Source organism: Rhinolophus sinicus, chromosome 2 (assembly GCF_057876585.1).
Source record: "Rhinolophus sinicus isolate RSI-liver-muscle chromosome 2, RSI-T2T, whole genome shotgun sequence".
In the NCBI taxonomy this organism is placed as follows: Eukaryota; Metazoa; Chordata; class Mammalia; order Chiroptera; family Rhinolophidae; genus Rhinolophus; species Rhinolophus sinicus.
The window spans coordinates 52,821,601-52,839,787 of record NC_142502.1 but is presented as its reverse complement, the minus strand read 5'-3'; the positions used below and the strand labels follow the sequence as shown (position 1 = coordinate 52,839,787).

Sequence of the window (18,187 nt, the reverse complement as noted above, 5' to 3'; positions counted from 1 at the left end):
ATAAGAAATAAAAAAATAAAGTTGTAGAAATCTAAAAATGAATGAAAACACATAATAAAAGGACAGAGTAAAGTTCTACTTTTAGAAAATATCGTACCTGAAATAGTTATATAACTAAATATGTAAATGATAAACAATTAATAATCTAATTCAAGAAGTTAAAAAAATAAAAATGTAAGAAGAAAATGAAATGAAAGAAGAAAATATGCCCAAATAAAGTTAAAATAGAATCTGATTTTAAAAATGTGAAATTGATAAGTAAAGACAAAAACCCTTATTTTAAAAGAAAAAATTAAACAAAAATAGACAATGGCTATTAGTGGCCAGCAGGAGCTGGCAAACTGTGTGCCAAGTGCCTGTTTTGTAAACAAAGTTTTATTGGAACACAGGCATATTAATTTGTTTAAATATTGTCTATGGCTGCTATTGAGCTAAAACAGGACAGGTGAGTAGCTATGACTGACACATGACTGACACCATATGTCTACAGGCTTAAACATTTACTATCCAGTCTTTAAGTAAAAGTAGATACATAGCTGTATACAAGCATCGCAACACAAGCACAATGACACAAAAATAGTACAGCGCAAAAGAAATCGTTCAGAAATATACCACAATTTAGAAGAATCAGAAAACAGTACATTGTAAAGTTCAATACACTCCATTTTATTTTTCCCATTTATGTATGTATGTATGTATGTATGTATAGTAGACATACCATATTATATTAGTTTCCAGTGTACAACATAGCGACTTGACGTTTATTTATATACCTTAGAATGTGATCACCACAATAAGTCCAATAACCACCTGGCATTATACAAGTTATTACAATATTATTGACTATATTCCCTGTGCTGTATATTACATCCCCATGACTTCTTTATTTTATAATTGGAAGTCTGTACCTCTTATTCTTCTTCACCAGTTTTACTCATCCCTCCAACCTGCCCTCTGGAAACCATCAGTTTGTTCTCTGTGTCTGAGTCTGTTTTGTCTGTTTGTTCTGTTTTTCTTTTTCTTTTTATGTCACATATAAGTGAAATCATATAATATTTGTTTTTCTTTGTCTAACTTATTTCATTTAGCATAATACCCTCTAGGTCCATCCATGTTGTTGCAAATGGCAAGATTTCATTCCTTTTATGGCTGAGTAATATTTCATTGTATGTATATGTGTGTACACACACACACACCATATTATTTGTATATACATATATATATATACATACATATGTATATATGTATATATGTATCACACCCCACATTCATCTATTGATGGACACTTAGGTTACTTCTATAGTATTAGAGGTTCTTCAAAAAATTAAAAATAGAAGTACGATACAACCCAGCAATTCTACTTCTGGGTATTTATGTGAAGAACAAAAACACTAACTCAAAAAGATACATGCACCCCCATGTTCACTGCAGCATTATTTACAATATCCGTTTTAAAAATTATTTGAAATGGATGACTATCTAGGAAAATGTGTTACTAATATTTATCTTAAAGTGATAGAAAATTATAAAATAAAAGCAATGGAAGAAAATTTAAAGGGTATCTAATATCTGGGGTTTCAAACTTGTAAAAGACAAATGAATTCTAATGTTATTAAGAAGCCCCACAGCACAGAAATAGAAGCAAAGCCTCAAAATTAATCTTACACAGGTAGTGTAATAGCACTGGTATTAAACACTGATAAAACAGCAGAAAATAGATAGAGAAATTCCTCTTAAGAATATTGATCCAAATAGTAAAGAACTTTAGAGAACAGAATTCATCAATGCATTGAAACAATACACCGCAACTAAGTACAACTTCACCTCAGAATGCAAGGGTATTATACTTATAAATATAATTATATTAACATATTTATTAATAAGTCAAAGGAGAAAAAACATGATCATCTCTAGGCATTGAAATCTGACAAAAGGATACACTCAATCTTGATGAGTAAGGTGACAGATAATATCTATCTCAAACCATGTTTAACAGTAAAACATTAGGGGTATATCAATTAAAATTAGGAACAAGGCAAAGTTGTTTTCTATCACCTTACAATGTTCTGGACAATGGAATTAGATATGAGAAAATAACCAACAATATAAATACTGGAAAAGAAGAGGCCAAAGTAATTATGGATGAAATGAACATTTATTTAGAAAACTGAGGATGAACCAAAAATTACTAAGAGAATTCAAAAAGGTGGCAGTCTTGAAAAATCAATATTTTTGAAGTCTTTCTAAATATAAACAATAACTTGTTAGATAATAAAAATGAAGGAAAAAAACACTTATAGCAACCATCACAAACAGAAAGAAGAAATAGGTAGCACCTATATGAAGAAAGCATTAAAATACTGCCAAAGGACACTCAAGAAGTGAAATGATACACTTTGCTTTTGAGATGGGAAAAATTGACTTGGTAAAAATACCAATTCTCATTAATTTAATCTGTAAAATCAATGCACTAAACTCAAAAGATGAACATGATTTCTTGGAGGTGATACTAAAGTTCATCTTGAAAAGTAAACATGTATATTTAGCCAGGAAAAAATCAAAATTGAAGAATAATCAAGATGTTTGTCCTAACCATGTACTAAAAATACTATAAAAACAGAATAAGTAAAATAGATAAATACCAGAGAAGAAACAGTAAGATCAATGAACCAGAAGAGAAAGCCTAGAAATTGACCGAGGCAAATATGAGAATTTTGTATGGGGTCTGATGATTAAGTTCGCAAACTCATTCTAGAAAAAGTGCTACATACTTCATTGCTGAATACGACTATGGTCACTTTCAAAGTACTCCCCTTGGGAAGTTATGCACTGATGCCAGTGCCTAGTCCACACTTCAAAGCAATTTTGGAACTCTTTTTCTGGAATAGCCACCAGAAGTTATTGTTGTATCACCCTTGATGTCCTGAATGTCATCAAAATGTCTTCCTTTCAATATTTCCTTTATCTTAGGGTAAAGAAATTATTGGGGGCCACATCAGGTGAGTACAGAGGGTGTGCCAATATATTTGTTTACTTGCTAAAAACTCCCTCACAGACAGTGCCCTGTGAGCTGGTGCATTGTCGTGATGCAAGAGCCATGAATTGTTGGTGAAAAGTTCAGGTCGTTTTCATCTAACTTTTTCACACAGCCTTTTCAGCACTTCCAGATGGTAAATTTGGTTAACTGTTTGTCTAGTTGGTGCAAATTCAAAATGAATTATCCCTCTGATATCCAAAAAAGACTAGCAACATCGTTTTAAGTCTTGGTTTGGACTGACGGAACTTTTTTGGTCATGGAGAATTGGCTGACTTCCATTGTGCACTTTGACGCTTTGTTTTGAGGGTCGTATGGGTACACTCATATTTCATCACCACTGATAATAAGGCCCAAAACATTGTCTTGCCTCTCTAAAAGGTCTTGGCAAACTTCCACTCTCCTTTGCTTTTTGTTCATTGATGAGCTCCTTCGGGACCATTTTTATACACATTTTTCTCATGCCAAGATTTTCCGTTAAGATTTTCTGGTTTCTCGATGTTTACTTCGTCCGCTATGCTTCTCACAGTCAGCTGACGATTTTGACACACAATTCGATGAATTTTTGCAATGTTTTCATCAGTTCTGCTCATTACTGGCCACCCTGACCTCTTTTCATCAGTGACGCGTTCTCTCCCCTCAGAAAAACATTGAATCCATTTGTACACTGCCATTTTCTTCATGGCATTATCCCCATAAACTGGGACTAACATGTCCCTCATTTCACTTCCACTATTGCCAAGTTTAATAAGAAATTTAATATTTGTTTGTTGTTTTAATTCAAGCTCAGATATTCTCGTGATGGCACACAAAAACATGCAACAATAATGCATGCCACTCAGCAAGACACCACCACACATCGACACGAACACAGCTGTGAGACACTGATATACTAAGGTTATGAAACCTTCCTGAGCTGTTTGTACAGTGCTGCCAATGTAAGCACATGGTGGCAAGTTCGCGAATTTAGTTGTCATGCCACATATGTTCTATTAAACTTTAAAATCAATAGAATAAATAGTAAGTATTCAGAAAAAAAGACTATGGGTCTATGACTATATGGAATAAGTTTTGGACAGATCAAAGATTTAATAATAAAATCTTAATTTAATTTAAAAAGGACTGGAGAAAATCATGGATGAAATAGATGTGGCCTTTATAAGCGTGTGGTCTTTATAGCAAAACACAGGCTAAAGACTATAATATAAGTAAGTCAGTAACAATTTCAGCATGGTAAAAATATTTATAGACAAATCAAAATCAAAATTAAAGGTTAACTAGAAAAAATGTCAGTAACACATGTGACAGTACATGCAGTTTAATACACAATGGGTCAAGGATATGAACATGCAATTTACAGAAAAAGAAATTCAAAGGGCCAATATGGAAGTGCTCAGGTTCACTCATAAAGAAATGCCAGTCAAAATAATAATGAAGTACCATTTTTTGCCTATCTGTCATAAACTTAAAAACTCTGACATTGCCCAGTGCTGGGAAAGTTATGTGGGCAAAGTAACTTCCTCCAAGTTGCAGTCTGAGGAAGTGTAAATTGGAACAGTCTCTCTACTGGGCAATCTGGAACCATTCACCAAAATTTTAAATGCATGTACCATGCTGATGGATAAATTCCACTGCTAGGAATTTTCCCAATGGACATCCTTGCAACTGCCACGAGTATGAGCAAGAATGTTTACTGCAGCACTGTTAACAATACAAAACAAGTAGATAAAATAAAAGTATACACTCAAGACCGGAACTGGGTAAATGAATTAAAAATGTCCACATTGTAGCATACTATGTAATTGTTAAAAGAAGTTGTGAAAAGAATCAGTTCTCTGTTTATTTTGAAAGATCTTCTTGACATATTATTACTAAGTGAAAAAAGCAAGAGACATAAAAGTTTGTATAACATGATCCAATGTGTTCACACTAAAACTCATATGTACACACACAATGGTGTACATTTTGTACAATGGTGTACAAAATCTTCCCTTGAAAGAAATATGAACATAAGAAGCTTTTAAACAGGAGTTTTATGTGGAGAAATTAATGGAGAAGAGATGGCTAAGATCACAACTCACGGAGTTAAACTTGTTTATTACAAGATGCCTGCTGCTTTCTGAAGTATCAGAACAATCACTGTTTCCCACCTGCTGTTCCAGGGAAAGCCCTACCTGGAGTCCAGGCTTTGCTAGCCTCTGAATAGCTGCAAGATATAATTCATTTTGTTCACGTTTTCTGAAGAGAGCATTGGATCCTCTAAAGAAGCCATTGAGATCTAATACTATACTCACTGGATAAGTGTTTCTACACATGGAAATTCAGCACAAAAGACACCAGCTGTGAAAAGGTAAAGGGAGTCAGCTGTGTATGGTTTAAGAACTGTCTAAGCTTGGTTTCCTCTGACCTTATATTTCTACTTTTCATAAGTGAACTTCTCATATAGGGCTTTATAGTCAGTGAAATTAAAATGGAATGGACAACTGTTATGTAAAGTAATCCATTAGCACACAGAGGGTACTACATTCTTTTCTGCCAGTGAAAGTATGCAGGGCTTCCTTCCATGACTTTATACGTCTTTTACCTACCCGTGAAATGGAAAATCATGTAAGTACTTTCAAAAATGAATAAGATTAAAATGTAACCACTTCCAAAAGTTGACTTCCGAACCAACACAAATACATGATTTAAAAAAGATTGACAGCAAGCAATTAAGGCTATCAAAGGAGAACAAATTTGTTTTTTTCCCCGCAAAAAGAAAAAATATACAGAAACCACACAAAACCTTAAGCTTAAAAACAAAGCCTGAGCATGACGAAATTGGATAAATAATTTATAGTGACTTTTGTATGCCTTCTGAGGTCATTTATCTTGATAAGGTATGGTTTAATGTAGATAATTTCAAATCCATTAGTAAAATATAAGTGCCTTTATAAAAACTAAAATGTAACTAGGAGGAAGCAAATATTGTCTTCCAAATGATAACATTCTTTCCCACAATTATTAGTCAGCATGTCTTATCAATATTAAAAGAAGTCTCGTCTTTGTTTAAGTGCAATTTTTATCATTCAATGTTTATAAAGTTAATCAGCATAAGTTGGTGGAGTCGCTCACATTGTTAGTAATATAAACCAGTACCTGGCTTCGCTTTTGGCACAGGAGTTTTAGAGATCTAAGGGATATAATATGCCACCTTTCTTTCTCACTGCTTTAAAGCTTTACTCCACTCTAAACCTTGTTCTCTGAGACATCTGAAACTGGCCCTCTGGCATGTCTTCTAAGAGAGCCAAAGTCTGCAATGCTCTGTCTTCTACGAGGCGGTCAGAAGGAAACATCCCTGTTCTCAGGATATGTCCATTAGGCATCTGGCTCACTAGGTCACTTAAACCTGGCTATGGTCCAAATTTCTGAGGATCATCTTAAAAATTTCAGGGCCTTAGTTTCAGAGATTCTGATTCTGATATCTAGCATGGGAACAGGTAATGGGGATCTATTATACTACTGTCCCCATAATACGTGATTTTTTTTTTTTTTTTTTTTTTTTTTTGCTCTTGCCTCAATTCCTTATCCTCTGTACTATTTCTCCACTTGAGGATATGAAATTCTCCACTCTACTCTTTGGAACTGCCACTCAATGATCAGCAAACTATATCAATCTCTTCTCCCACCTTGCCTTAGGTGAAACTTGACTCTCCTCCATGGCCTGTTTCCCATGCATACCTCTCAAGCCGTGGGAGAGGATGTCTCTCTTCCCCATCACCATTTCCAGTATGTACTAACCATTTGTAAAAGTCTCCTCAGTTAAGATTCAGTGTATCTGGCTCTGTGAACCAACCTTATCCAATGAAGCCCTGATACCCATGGATACTAACCTTCTGTGTATCCCAACTCCTGTCATCCTCCTAGGTGACGCGAGTTTCCATGTGGACATCCAAAACGCTCACCCTTCATGCCCCATGGCCTCTGTTCCACCTCGGCCATACCAATGACTATATTCTAGCCTTGTCATCAACCCACAACTACGTGTACCACTTCCAAAATCACTAGTACAAACATCGCAATTTCTGACCAAAGCTTTCTATAATTCAAGCTTGCCCAATTAATTTTTCTAAGCTCATTCTTTATCCTTAATGACCCCTCCAATCACAATTTCTCTACTTTCATTCTATTCATTAGCAGCACCCCGCAATCCATGCCCCAGTCCTTATTCTTGTTCTTTCCCCAGTTTAGATAGCAGAGCCCAACATTTTAATCATACTCCTGCCAACTTCTTAAATTCATTTGCCTTTTTGTCATGCCAGATTGGCAAAATGTGCCAAACTTGGACGACCCAAAGTAACTAGTGTATATAATTTAAGAAAAATTATATACAAGGGCAACTTGAGACCATTCTAAATCCACGATCGCAATCTCAACAAGCCCTTAACACTGGACAGCAATTCTGTAATGTCTTTATAGTCACCTTGTTCTCACATGTCTCACAATGTCTACATTAGACATTTATTTGCTCCCACAAATTTCTGACCACCTTATTACCCTTACTCTCAGAGAATGACCTTAACACCTACTTAATAAAGAAAATATAACACATCAGAGGAAACTCCCTCATCTTCGTGCCATATACCTAAAACCTATTTGCATAAGAACCCATCTTTTTATCTTTCCTATCTAAGGAAAATCTGTCTACTTCTTCTCTGGATCCCATGACTCTGGAATTCTCAGGACTCTTATATTATTCTTTTCCTTCCTACATGAATAATAAGAAAATAATCTGTCTTGTCTACCTTTCTGGACACTATTTCATATTTTCTAGATGCCATCCATTTTCCTTTTGCATATAAAGAAACTTCACAAAATTGATATCTACATTTTAATTTTTGGTATCTACTCATCAGCCAACTTTATCTAGTTTTTGCTTTACACTGTGGGAATAAAAAAGGCTTTAAATAAGATCACCAACATCCATATTGCTAAGTACAGTGAATATTTTGCAACCTTCGTATTACTTGACCACTAATTGCAGCACTCAATATAGATGACAACTTTTCTTTGAATCACTCTTTTCCATGGCCTTCATGACATAATACTCCCTTGGGTTTACTCCAACGTCTTAGAGGCTCCTTTGTTGGCTTATTCTCCTCTATGTAATCATAGAGGAATTCCTCAAGACTTCATCCTAGGCTCTTTTACCACTCATATACACTCCCATGGTTTCCCCACTCCAAAGCAGACTGTGCTTATGATATATCAGACTCATATACATATATATTCATCCTGATGTCTACTCGATATCTCTAAATATCCCAGGGATCTCAAACTTAGCATATCCAAATGGAATTCATCATCTGCACCCTTCTGTGCAACGAATCCTATCTACCATTCTTTTTCTTCATAAATGACCCAACTACCCACTCAGCAATGCAAACCAGACATCTTTTAGAAGCCAGAAAACTTCTAGATCTCTCTTCCTCAACCCTCCATACATTAACTACTAAGTGCTAACAATTCTATTTCTCAACAAATTAACCTCTCTAACTGGTCTTCCCATTCTCACTTGCCCTGCCTGTATGCAGTGGTATTTTTTATAAACACAAATCTGATCATGCCACTCCCTTCCTCAAATTTCTCTAATTATAGCCCATTGCTTTTAAGATAAAATACCAAATCTGTAACATGATATAGAAGGCCCTCACAATCTGGTCCTTGCCTGCAACATTAGACTTGTCTTAGGCGACAAACTTGCCATCTACCACCCCCTACCATTCTCTATGTTTTGGTAATTCTGATTTTATCCACTTCTTCAATGTGTTTCTGTTTTTCTGTCATCTGAGACTTTCCCTGGAATACTCTGCTGCTGACTTCTGCTTTGTGAACTCCTAACCTTCAAATTTCAGCTTAAATGTCACGTTGCTAGCTAAGCCTCCTCTAACATCATCAGGATAGATCAGATTCCCCAATTTTACTTTCTCTTAGCTTTGTCCTTCTTTATTTATTAAAAAAGCAATAAAAATAAATTAATTAGTTGATTAATCTTTCTGTCCTGCCAGAACATAAACACCATAAGGTTGACAGGTAGATGATTTTTCTTCCTAAATATATTTCCATTCCCAATTAAAGCAAAGAATATTAATCAGCACACAACTCCCACCTCCTTCTACTACGAGGCCTTCCTGTGTTGCATGAGCTAGAAGGTAAAACCTATTGTTTCTCAGATCTCTTGTAATCAGGGTAGTGGATGCAAAACTCCATTCTTCTAATTAGATGCACTCAGGCAAGAACTAGACAATGGAAGCAGAGGAACACATCTTTCTGCTGTTGTCTTTTGCTGGCAAGCAAGACCTTGGAGAAATGAGGGCTGAAAGCAATAATGGATGTACTATGCATCCAAGATTTGGTTTGCTAATGTGTTCCTGAATGTTGAAAGGCATCTTCAGTAGCAGCTGCAGCTTCTACATGCTGGGTCACCAGCATGATGGCTGCTTCTTAAATTCATCAGTTCCAGTGACTGACTTCGACTCTGATCTTACCAACATTCCAGTAAGTACCCAATTTCTTTTAAAGAATTCTTTTCTATTTAAAATGTATTTGGAGTGGTTTATTTCCTGTACTGAATCCTAACTGATACAACACAGGTCTTCGTCAGTCTACTTAAATCGGGTTGACAGCAGTTCATTTATCTTGATACCTATCGACCTACTACAGTGAGTGGTACTGGTTTACACTCAGTAAATACTCACTGAACGGCCACCACTACAAACAGTTTGAGGCACATGTGTATACTATCAGTTCACAATGCTCAGCCTAAATGCCATAACCAGTTTCCATGTCATTTTGGCTGTGCCAATTATTCACTTTAACTTGGGAGAAAGGAAGTAACAGGTCCTCTGTTTCATGTTACAGCCCTTGAAAGATGGTCTTGGTTTCTACGTGGGCTACCCTGATATTTCTACAACCTAATTTACAAACAATTTGGCATTCCAGAGAGCACCCTAATTAGCAAAAGAGAGAGCTCATCTAAAACTGCACTCTTTATATCTATCTGTCATCTTTAAATAAATGTTGAAATACAATTTAAAAAAAATTACACTGTGAAATGTGATTTTGATCTTTAACTGTTATCAATATAAATATCTACATCACTAGGGATTAATAACCTTACTCATTAGTCTGTCTTTAGAGAACTTCCCCTACTAAAGTATTTTCAAATGAGAGTGCAAATGAGGGTCCAGTTAACATACTTTTCCAAACACACATGGTTCCTTAATAAGATGTATACATTTGTTTTACAAAATTTATTTTATTCCTCTAAAATACATTTTAAAGCACAGGAACAAAAATTGCTTCAATCAAAACATATTTAAATGTAATAACAAAAGGAATTAAAACCTAATGTTAATTTCTGTGTCCCTTAAAAAGAGACTCACTAAAAAGCTCCTTGACATGGGTATTGGTGATAATTTTTGGGAAATCACACCTAAAGCATAAGCAATGAAATAAAAAACAAGTGGAACTACATCAAACTAAAAGGCTTCTAAAGAATAAAAGAAACGATCAATAAAGTGAAAAGACAACCTACAGAATGGGGAAAAAATATTTGCAAAACATATATCTGATAAGGGGATAATATGGAAAATACATAACAAATTCATACATCTCAACAGCAAAAAAAAAAAAAAAAAAAATCCAACTTAAGAAAGGGCAAAGGACCTGAATAGACATATTTCCAAAGAAGATATACAAATGGCCAACAGGTACAGGAAAAGATGTTCGCATCACTAGTCATTAGGGAAATGCAAATTAAAAGTACAATGAGATAGCATCTCATGCCTGTTAGAATGGCTATCATCAAAAAGACAAGAGATAACAAATGCTGGCATGGATGTGTAGAAAAGAGAATTCATGTGCACGATTGGTGGTATTGTAAATTGGTGCAACCACTATGGTAAACAGTATGGAAGTTCATAAAAAAATTAAAAATAGAACAACCATATGATCCAGCAATTTCGTTTCTGGGAATGAATTCAAAGGAAATGAGAACCTTAACTCAGAAAGATATCTGCACCGCCATGTACAAAGCAGCATTACTTACAATAGCCAAAACGTGGAAACAACTGAAGTGTCCACCAATGGATGAATAGATAAAGATACTATGGTACATACACACGATGGAATATTATTCAGCCATAAAAAATGAGAAAATACTACTATTTGTGACAACATGAATGGACTTTGAAGACATTATGTTGAGTGAAATAAGTCAGACAAAAATAGAATAAGTCAACAGAAAAATAGAAATGCTGTATAATCTTACTTATATGTAGAATCGTTTCACAATACGCTTCACCCTTGCACAACACAGGTTTGAACTCCATAGGTCCACTTATACATGGATTTTTTTCCAATTATCATACAGTTGGCCCTCCATATCCCTGGGTCCCACATTTGTGGATTCAACCAACCACTGTATTTTTGATCTGTGGTTGGCAATCCATAGATGCAGAGGGCAACTGCATGCATTGTTCATCATCATTTTATATAAGGGTCCTGAGCATCCTAGGATTTTGGTATTTGTAGGGGTTCTGAAACCAATCCCCAACAATCCCCAAAGGATAACAAGGGATGACTATGGTTAAGTTTTTAGGGAGTCAAAATTTATACGTTGACTTTTGACTGTGCAGGGTGCTGACACATCCCTAACCCCCACACTGTTCAAGGGTCAACTGTATGTGTAAATCAAACCATCATGCTGTACACCCTAAACTTATACAGTAATGTATGTCAATTATTTCTCAATTAAATTGGGGTGAAAAAAGAGTCTCACCAAGTGAGCCATATGTTAGACTATATTGAAATGAAAACCAGCCATGGGAATTTCTCCTGCTCAGAAGAAAATCAATCCTACTTTTCAGCACTGAAATTCTGGTCGTAAAACTTGGCTCTTCCAACAAACTTCAATAGCTCCCCAGTGCATTTAGAATAAACACTTAAGCACGTAACTTAAGGTCCTCTACATTCTGACCAAAATCTACATGCCTAGCCTTTCATGCACCTTACATTCCAGTGAAAACAGAACACTCCCATTCTCCAAATACATCCAGTGGTTTCCTTTGCCTGTGTTGTCATTCTCCTTTCCTTGGAATATTCTTTACCCCTATTGCTGCCTAGTGATATACAAAACCACTGGCCTGAATGAATCTACTTCTCTTTGTGCTCCCATTGCTCCCAAACTGTCATTTATCACATTTTCCTTTACTTACATATGTATTACTAAATCCTCTGTGAAACTGACTGTATTAAAAGCAGAGAAACTGACTTGTTCGGTCTCTTATTTTCAGTGGCACAAGATATTTGATCAATTGAATTAATATTAACATGTTAATTTATAATTGGATGTCTTATATATCTGAAAAGCATTGGTCTGAATACGTATATAATAGTTAATTGAATGCCTGCCCATAGTTTACTTTAAAATTACCCTACTGTTGGATATTGATGCCATCTGTATTTTTTTCAGAATAAATAATGTCTTGGAACAGAACTATTGGTGTCTACTAACTTTTCTTTTAATGTTTCCTTGAAAAGATTCCCAGGTTTAGGATTTCAAAGTTAAAGAGTCTGAAAAAAAACACGTTTGGCTCTTAAAATATATAACAAAATGTTTTTAAAAAGATTGAATTGATCATTGCCACAGAAAATCTAGGAGTGCCCAAAAATCCTCAAATCATCTTCAGAAATGGACATTATCATTTTAGTTTTTAATGATTTACTGGGTTTAAGAGTTATTTAGTTTATTCGTTTATACAACTTTACCTAATAAGTTTTTCTTCCAGTTTGTTCACCTATTGTATTTCCTCCTCTTGCTCATATACTTACTGGAAACTTCATGTTTTAGTTATTAAATAAGAACACATCTAAAGATGTAGATATTAACTAGCCTGTTCTGTTATTAATATTTTCCCCAACATGTTTATTGCCTTTTGCAATTCAATATATTATATATTTTTATTGTCCAAAGCTTTAAATTTAAATGTGGTCACAGCTATCATTCTTTAAAGCTGTCATCTCTTTTCCTTCAAAGCTCATATGTAACTATATACAGAGTGTCCACTATGTGTCAGGCAAGATCTGTTACCTCACTTATTACAAAAATCTTAAGATACAGATATCATTGCCACTTTGCATGTGACTAAATTATGGTTTAAGGAAGTTAAAAGGTTATGTTCGAACATCTGAGTGAAGATTAATTCCTGGGTTTTCCTGGATCGAAAGCCTTTATTATTTGAGTGGCTACTTCCCTTTGAAAACAGAAAAGTCATCCTTCCAAAAATCCATTAAACACACAGTTCTTTTATTAATTTTCTTTGATTTTATTTAAGAAAAAGAATATACTTTTGACATTATTTATGTGTGATTACAACAGACAGTAAAATTACTATGTTAGCCTTTGAAAGGAAAGGAGGTTGATACGGCAGAGGAAAAAAATAACCTGAGAAGATAACATTTTACATATATTTAAAGTAAAAATAAGAGAAATGGGGCTATCAGACATCTGGCATTATCTTTAATTAACAGGAATTATCTATTCCAGGAAGAAGACATTCTAATTTTATTTGGCCATACTGAAACTATAAAGCTGCTAAAGTAGAAGGAAAGAAAGCTGTCAATATTATCAGGTAACTTGTATCAAAGCCAGATTCCATTAATTTAGGCAATGGTTAAAGCTGATCTATGAAAATAGCAAGGAGAGGGTTGGTAAATTTAGATAATAATAAAAAGTCATACAATAATACTTTGAGATAGCTTGAAGGGACATATTATTATTGGATTTTTCCCAGTGTTCTGATTTGTTTAATAGATATTTCCAGTAACTACATTCATGAGGTTTATTGTATGATAGACCATCTCTATCAAAAAGAAAAATTCTTAATATCACTAATATATGGACAAAATTAAACCACATTATTACCCATAAATCAGAGAAATACAATATAGGGATGGGTGGGAAGATGGAAATACTTATATCAGCACTAGAATAATTAAAGACTGTTAAAATTTTTGTACCTAAGGGGGGGAAAATTTTATTTGAGATCCCGAGTGAAACAATCTAAAGATTCTAATTGAAATATTCATTTAACTTAAAATTAAAATCATAATGGAAAATAATCACTTAATAATGAAAACGTCTTCATCCTTAATGATAACTTATTTCTGTAAATGTAAGCTGCTACTTTTCCCAGAGGTATGTTCTATTATACAGAAAATTGTGGTTTCTTAAGAAAGTATCTTTGTGGGAGAGGACAGAAAGTAGTAATATGCAATGTGAATTAGGAAAATTTATCCATATTGCTTGCTATCTTTTAACCATTTTAAATTTAGTTTTATATATATATATATATATATATATATATATATATATATATATATATATATATATTCTAAAAGTAGACTATATAATATGTAAAGTTCAGCCAGTTTCCAAAATAATTTTATATACCACTCCATTTGTTTCTCATAGTAAACTACTAAAATGGGTGTTATTTATCCCATTATTATTCCATTTGATAGAAGAGAAAGTTTCCTAAATGTTTAGGTGTTTAAGGCCACAGGGATTCTAGAGGTGAAGTCTAGAGCTTTCTGTTAATGTGGCCTCTTGCTTTGGGCCTCAATTAGAATTCCTGAGACATCTCTCCAGGGAGCACCCGGAGCTCCATTTCTATAGCTTAAGCTACTTTTGGGTACTTCACTTTCCTTTCCCTATTTTCTTGTTTTAGTAGACTATTAGAAAATATAGCAGGCTTTCAGCTGGGGGTGACTTTGATATTAAAGATGGGAAATGATATGAGGAGTGAGTTACTGGAAAGGCTCATTTGAGTTGAGGCTGAGGCACAGAAAAAGCCTTATTATAAACACACACACACATACCACACACACACACACACACGCATTTCCTTAATGGAATTTTTATTTAATATTTATACAAATAAAGTTATAGTTGAGTAAAACTGTGAATAAAACCATATTTGGTAAGTTGGAATTGAGATGGCTGCATTTAACACTGTGGCACGGTACGGATTTAGCCATATTTCCATTAACAGGACTTATGAGGCTAAATTTCTGTGTACTAGCATGGCAAATTTACCTTCCAATTTTATTTTAATGTATTGAGCACTGAATTTTCCATTTCTCAAAAAACATGGGAAGTTTACTCCTACCATCATAGTAATAATTTACTTAGAATTATTAGAATATTAATACCATTCAAGTTCCAAAGACACTTCAAGAAATAGGAAGAAATATACAATTAGCCTAGAAGAATAATCTTAACTCCTGGAGCCTTGAGAAAACATTCAGAAAGATTACCTTATTTTTTTGTTATCAAATAATATCCACTGTGGTGGAGCCAACTTTTTGAAATCATTTTCTAGGAGAAGTAATGAATATGGTTGGGCTGAAGAAAAGTTCCATTTTATTTTTTAAAATGATGCAAAGCCCTAAAAGCTTTAGAAAAACCCAGGTTGGATTTGACCTGTTTGATTTTAAACAAATAAAATGAAATGTGGTACAAAGGGTAGATTACAGAGTCAGACTTGCTCAAATCATGGCTGCACTACTTATTACATGGGAGTCTGGGAAAATTACTCTCTCCCAGTTTCAGTTTCCTTATCTGTAAAATGGGGATACAAATCTTAAAAGATGGAATAGTGGTGCTGGTCATGAGAAAATTAAAGTGAGAACATCTCTTACAATGTTTGTCTCAGAAGCACAAAGGCAAAAGAAAAAGTAATTTTTGGGTACCTACTATCAGCAAAATACTATATGAAAGGCTGGGAATATAATGGTGAGCAGGACAATGCTCCTGTATTTATTAATAAATGTTTGTGGAATTCATTCTTCTTGAGAAAATCCAATAATAACAGTTGGGTCAGGATAAAAATCAAGTATAATAAAAATACTCCCAAAAAGTATAACACAAATAACTACAGCTTTTCAAACCTACCCCACTGTATTAACACTTTCCATTTTCCATGCTTTTTTAGCATAGTGATTTGTGTTTGATGATGTTGTCTTAAATAAATGTTATTTGAATATGTAAATTATCTCTATGCTTTAGAATATTTCCTGCTTTATTTGAATTACCTACACATATGCCATATTAATGGATAACAATATAAACCTACACTGTAGGTTGCTGTGAGGGTTGAATGAGTTATAAAAAGCAATGAAAGCAATCCCTGGCACTAGTGAACATTTGACAAATATTACACATTATTAGTATAACAATTAAATGATAAACCTGAATTATTTAGAATATGAACAGCTCTCCGATTGAGAACTTTGAAATAACCAGAAATCCACAAGGTGGCTCTCAAGACTTGGCTTTTAAATACAATAGACTTGCTTTGTATTTCCAAAGAAATGAAACAAGACTTATGAATGCCAACCTGACTTTTAAAAGACTCTCATAAATTCACAAATAATAAATAACTAGAAGAATACAAAGCTGTATAATAAGTGCCATGCAATAGAAAATTTTATAAAGTGAAAAAAATGAAGAAAATGAATAAAGTTTGTAGTTCCAAACTGAAAGAGAATCTGATGTTCAAAACAACTGGCAGCAGATTATCATATTCAGAATTTACAATATCAATAAAAATGATGAAATTTGCAATGCAATCATAACAATTAAATACATTTTACTAAGATTGATAAAGGCGAAAGTACATAGAACAATGTATGGCAGCTAGACAGTCGTTCAGTAAATATTAGTTAAATCTTATGTTATGCATATAAAATATTTTAAAGTTACCATAATTTTATGCCCATAGATTTTTTATTTGAAAATTTATTTTCATAGCTATAAATCAGGGCACACTTTTTATGCAAAGAGAAAGGGAGTATATATCTTGGGCTTTGTGAGCCAGATAGTCCCAGTAGCAAGCATTTAATTCTTCCCTTGTAGTCCAAAAAGGCAGCCATAGACAATACAGAAAGGAATCTGTCTATTTTCTAATAGAACTTCAATTACAAAAAGAGGTGAATGTCTTTGGCCCTTGGATTATAGTTTGCCCACTGTTGATCTAAACCACTATTTGATATAATTAAATAAAACCTATAAATCGTAGGATACTATCAATACCCACATTACCTAGAGAAGTGCTTCTCAAACTGTAATTTATCCAGTTTATCTATACCTAAATCTAATGATGCCACTTAGAATGTCTTGAGTATTTTTTGCTAAAATTCAATATAATGGTAAATTTATTACCATATAACAACGTTTTACAATAAACACAATTCCATTTATGTATAAAGCAGCTCAAAATTTATTAAATGCATGACATAGTCAAAATATCAACTTTTCAGTTTTTGTGGATTTTTGACACATTTTGAAAAAAACAACAACACTTTGAAATCAATTAATGCAGTAAAAGAGTTAAAAAGAGCTTTTGTTTATGTAGGTATGTCTTCCCTACACTAACTCTAGAAATTAAAACTGAGAAATTATTAATAAAAATATTTGTCAATTAGTTCTTTAAAAGAATAAATATATTAGATATTAACATACTTTATGAAATTTAACTGTATTTTATGTTTTAACTATATTTTAAAGAGCAGGACTAAACACTACAATTATCATTCAGAAAGTGATAATTGAATACATCATACATTGGGATCTTTTGAAAGATCATTAAGAAAAAGTCAAGATTGTAACATGATAAATCTGTAAAATTAACTTCTTGAAAATTGGAAACCATGGATCTTTCACGTATAAAATATTTGGTATCTGGCATATTATGTGGTTTAGTTCTTGGATCTTGCTGTGATTTGTCCCCTACCTGTTTTTCTGCATGTCCATATTCAGGCCCTTGTGTAGGTAAAAAGCAGGAAATTTGGCGGTTGTTTTTCGCTCTTTCTATTAGAGACATAGCTGTTCTTACTGTGGCATTTCGAGCATGCACAAACACCATCACCTAAAATAAAGGAAAGCAGTTTATTTAATATTCAAATTCATTAAAAGATGGCTTAACACTAGTCTGGATATCACCCTATATAAACAACTGTTAATTTTTCAAAATAAAACCCCAGTTGATGAATTTTCCAACATTTCCTTATTTTAGAACAAAGTATGTATAGGATAAAGGCAAGTTAAAT

The 18,187-nt window shown here is 33.7% G+C and overlaps 1 protein-coding gene across 1 annotated transcript in view; it reads right to left on the bottom strand.

The window, feature by feature from the left end:
• The window catches only part of ASCC3 (activating signal cointegrator 1 complex subunit 3), a 300,443-nt gene that overhangs the window by 125,700 nt on the left and 156,556 nt on the right, over positions 1 to 18,187 (bottom strand). Inside the window, exon 14 of the mRNA XM_019738872.3 lies at positions 17,872 to 18,006. Within this exon, the coding sequence (XP_019594431.3) occupies positions 17,872 to 18,006 (135 nt within the window). The remainder of the gene's footprint in view (positions 1 to 17,871; positions 18,007 to 18,187) is intronic.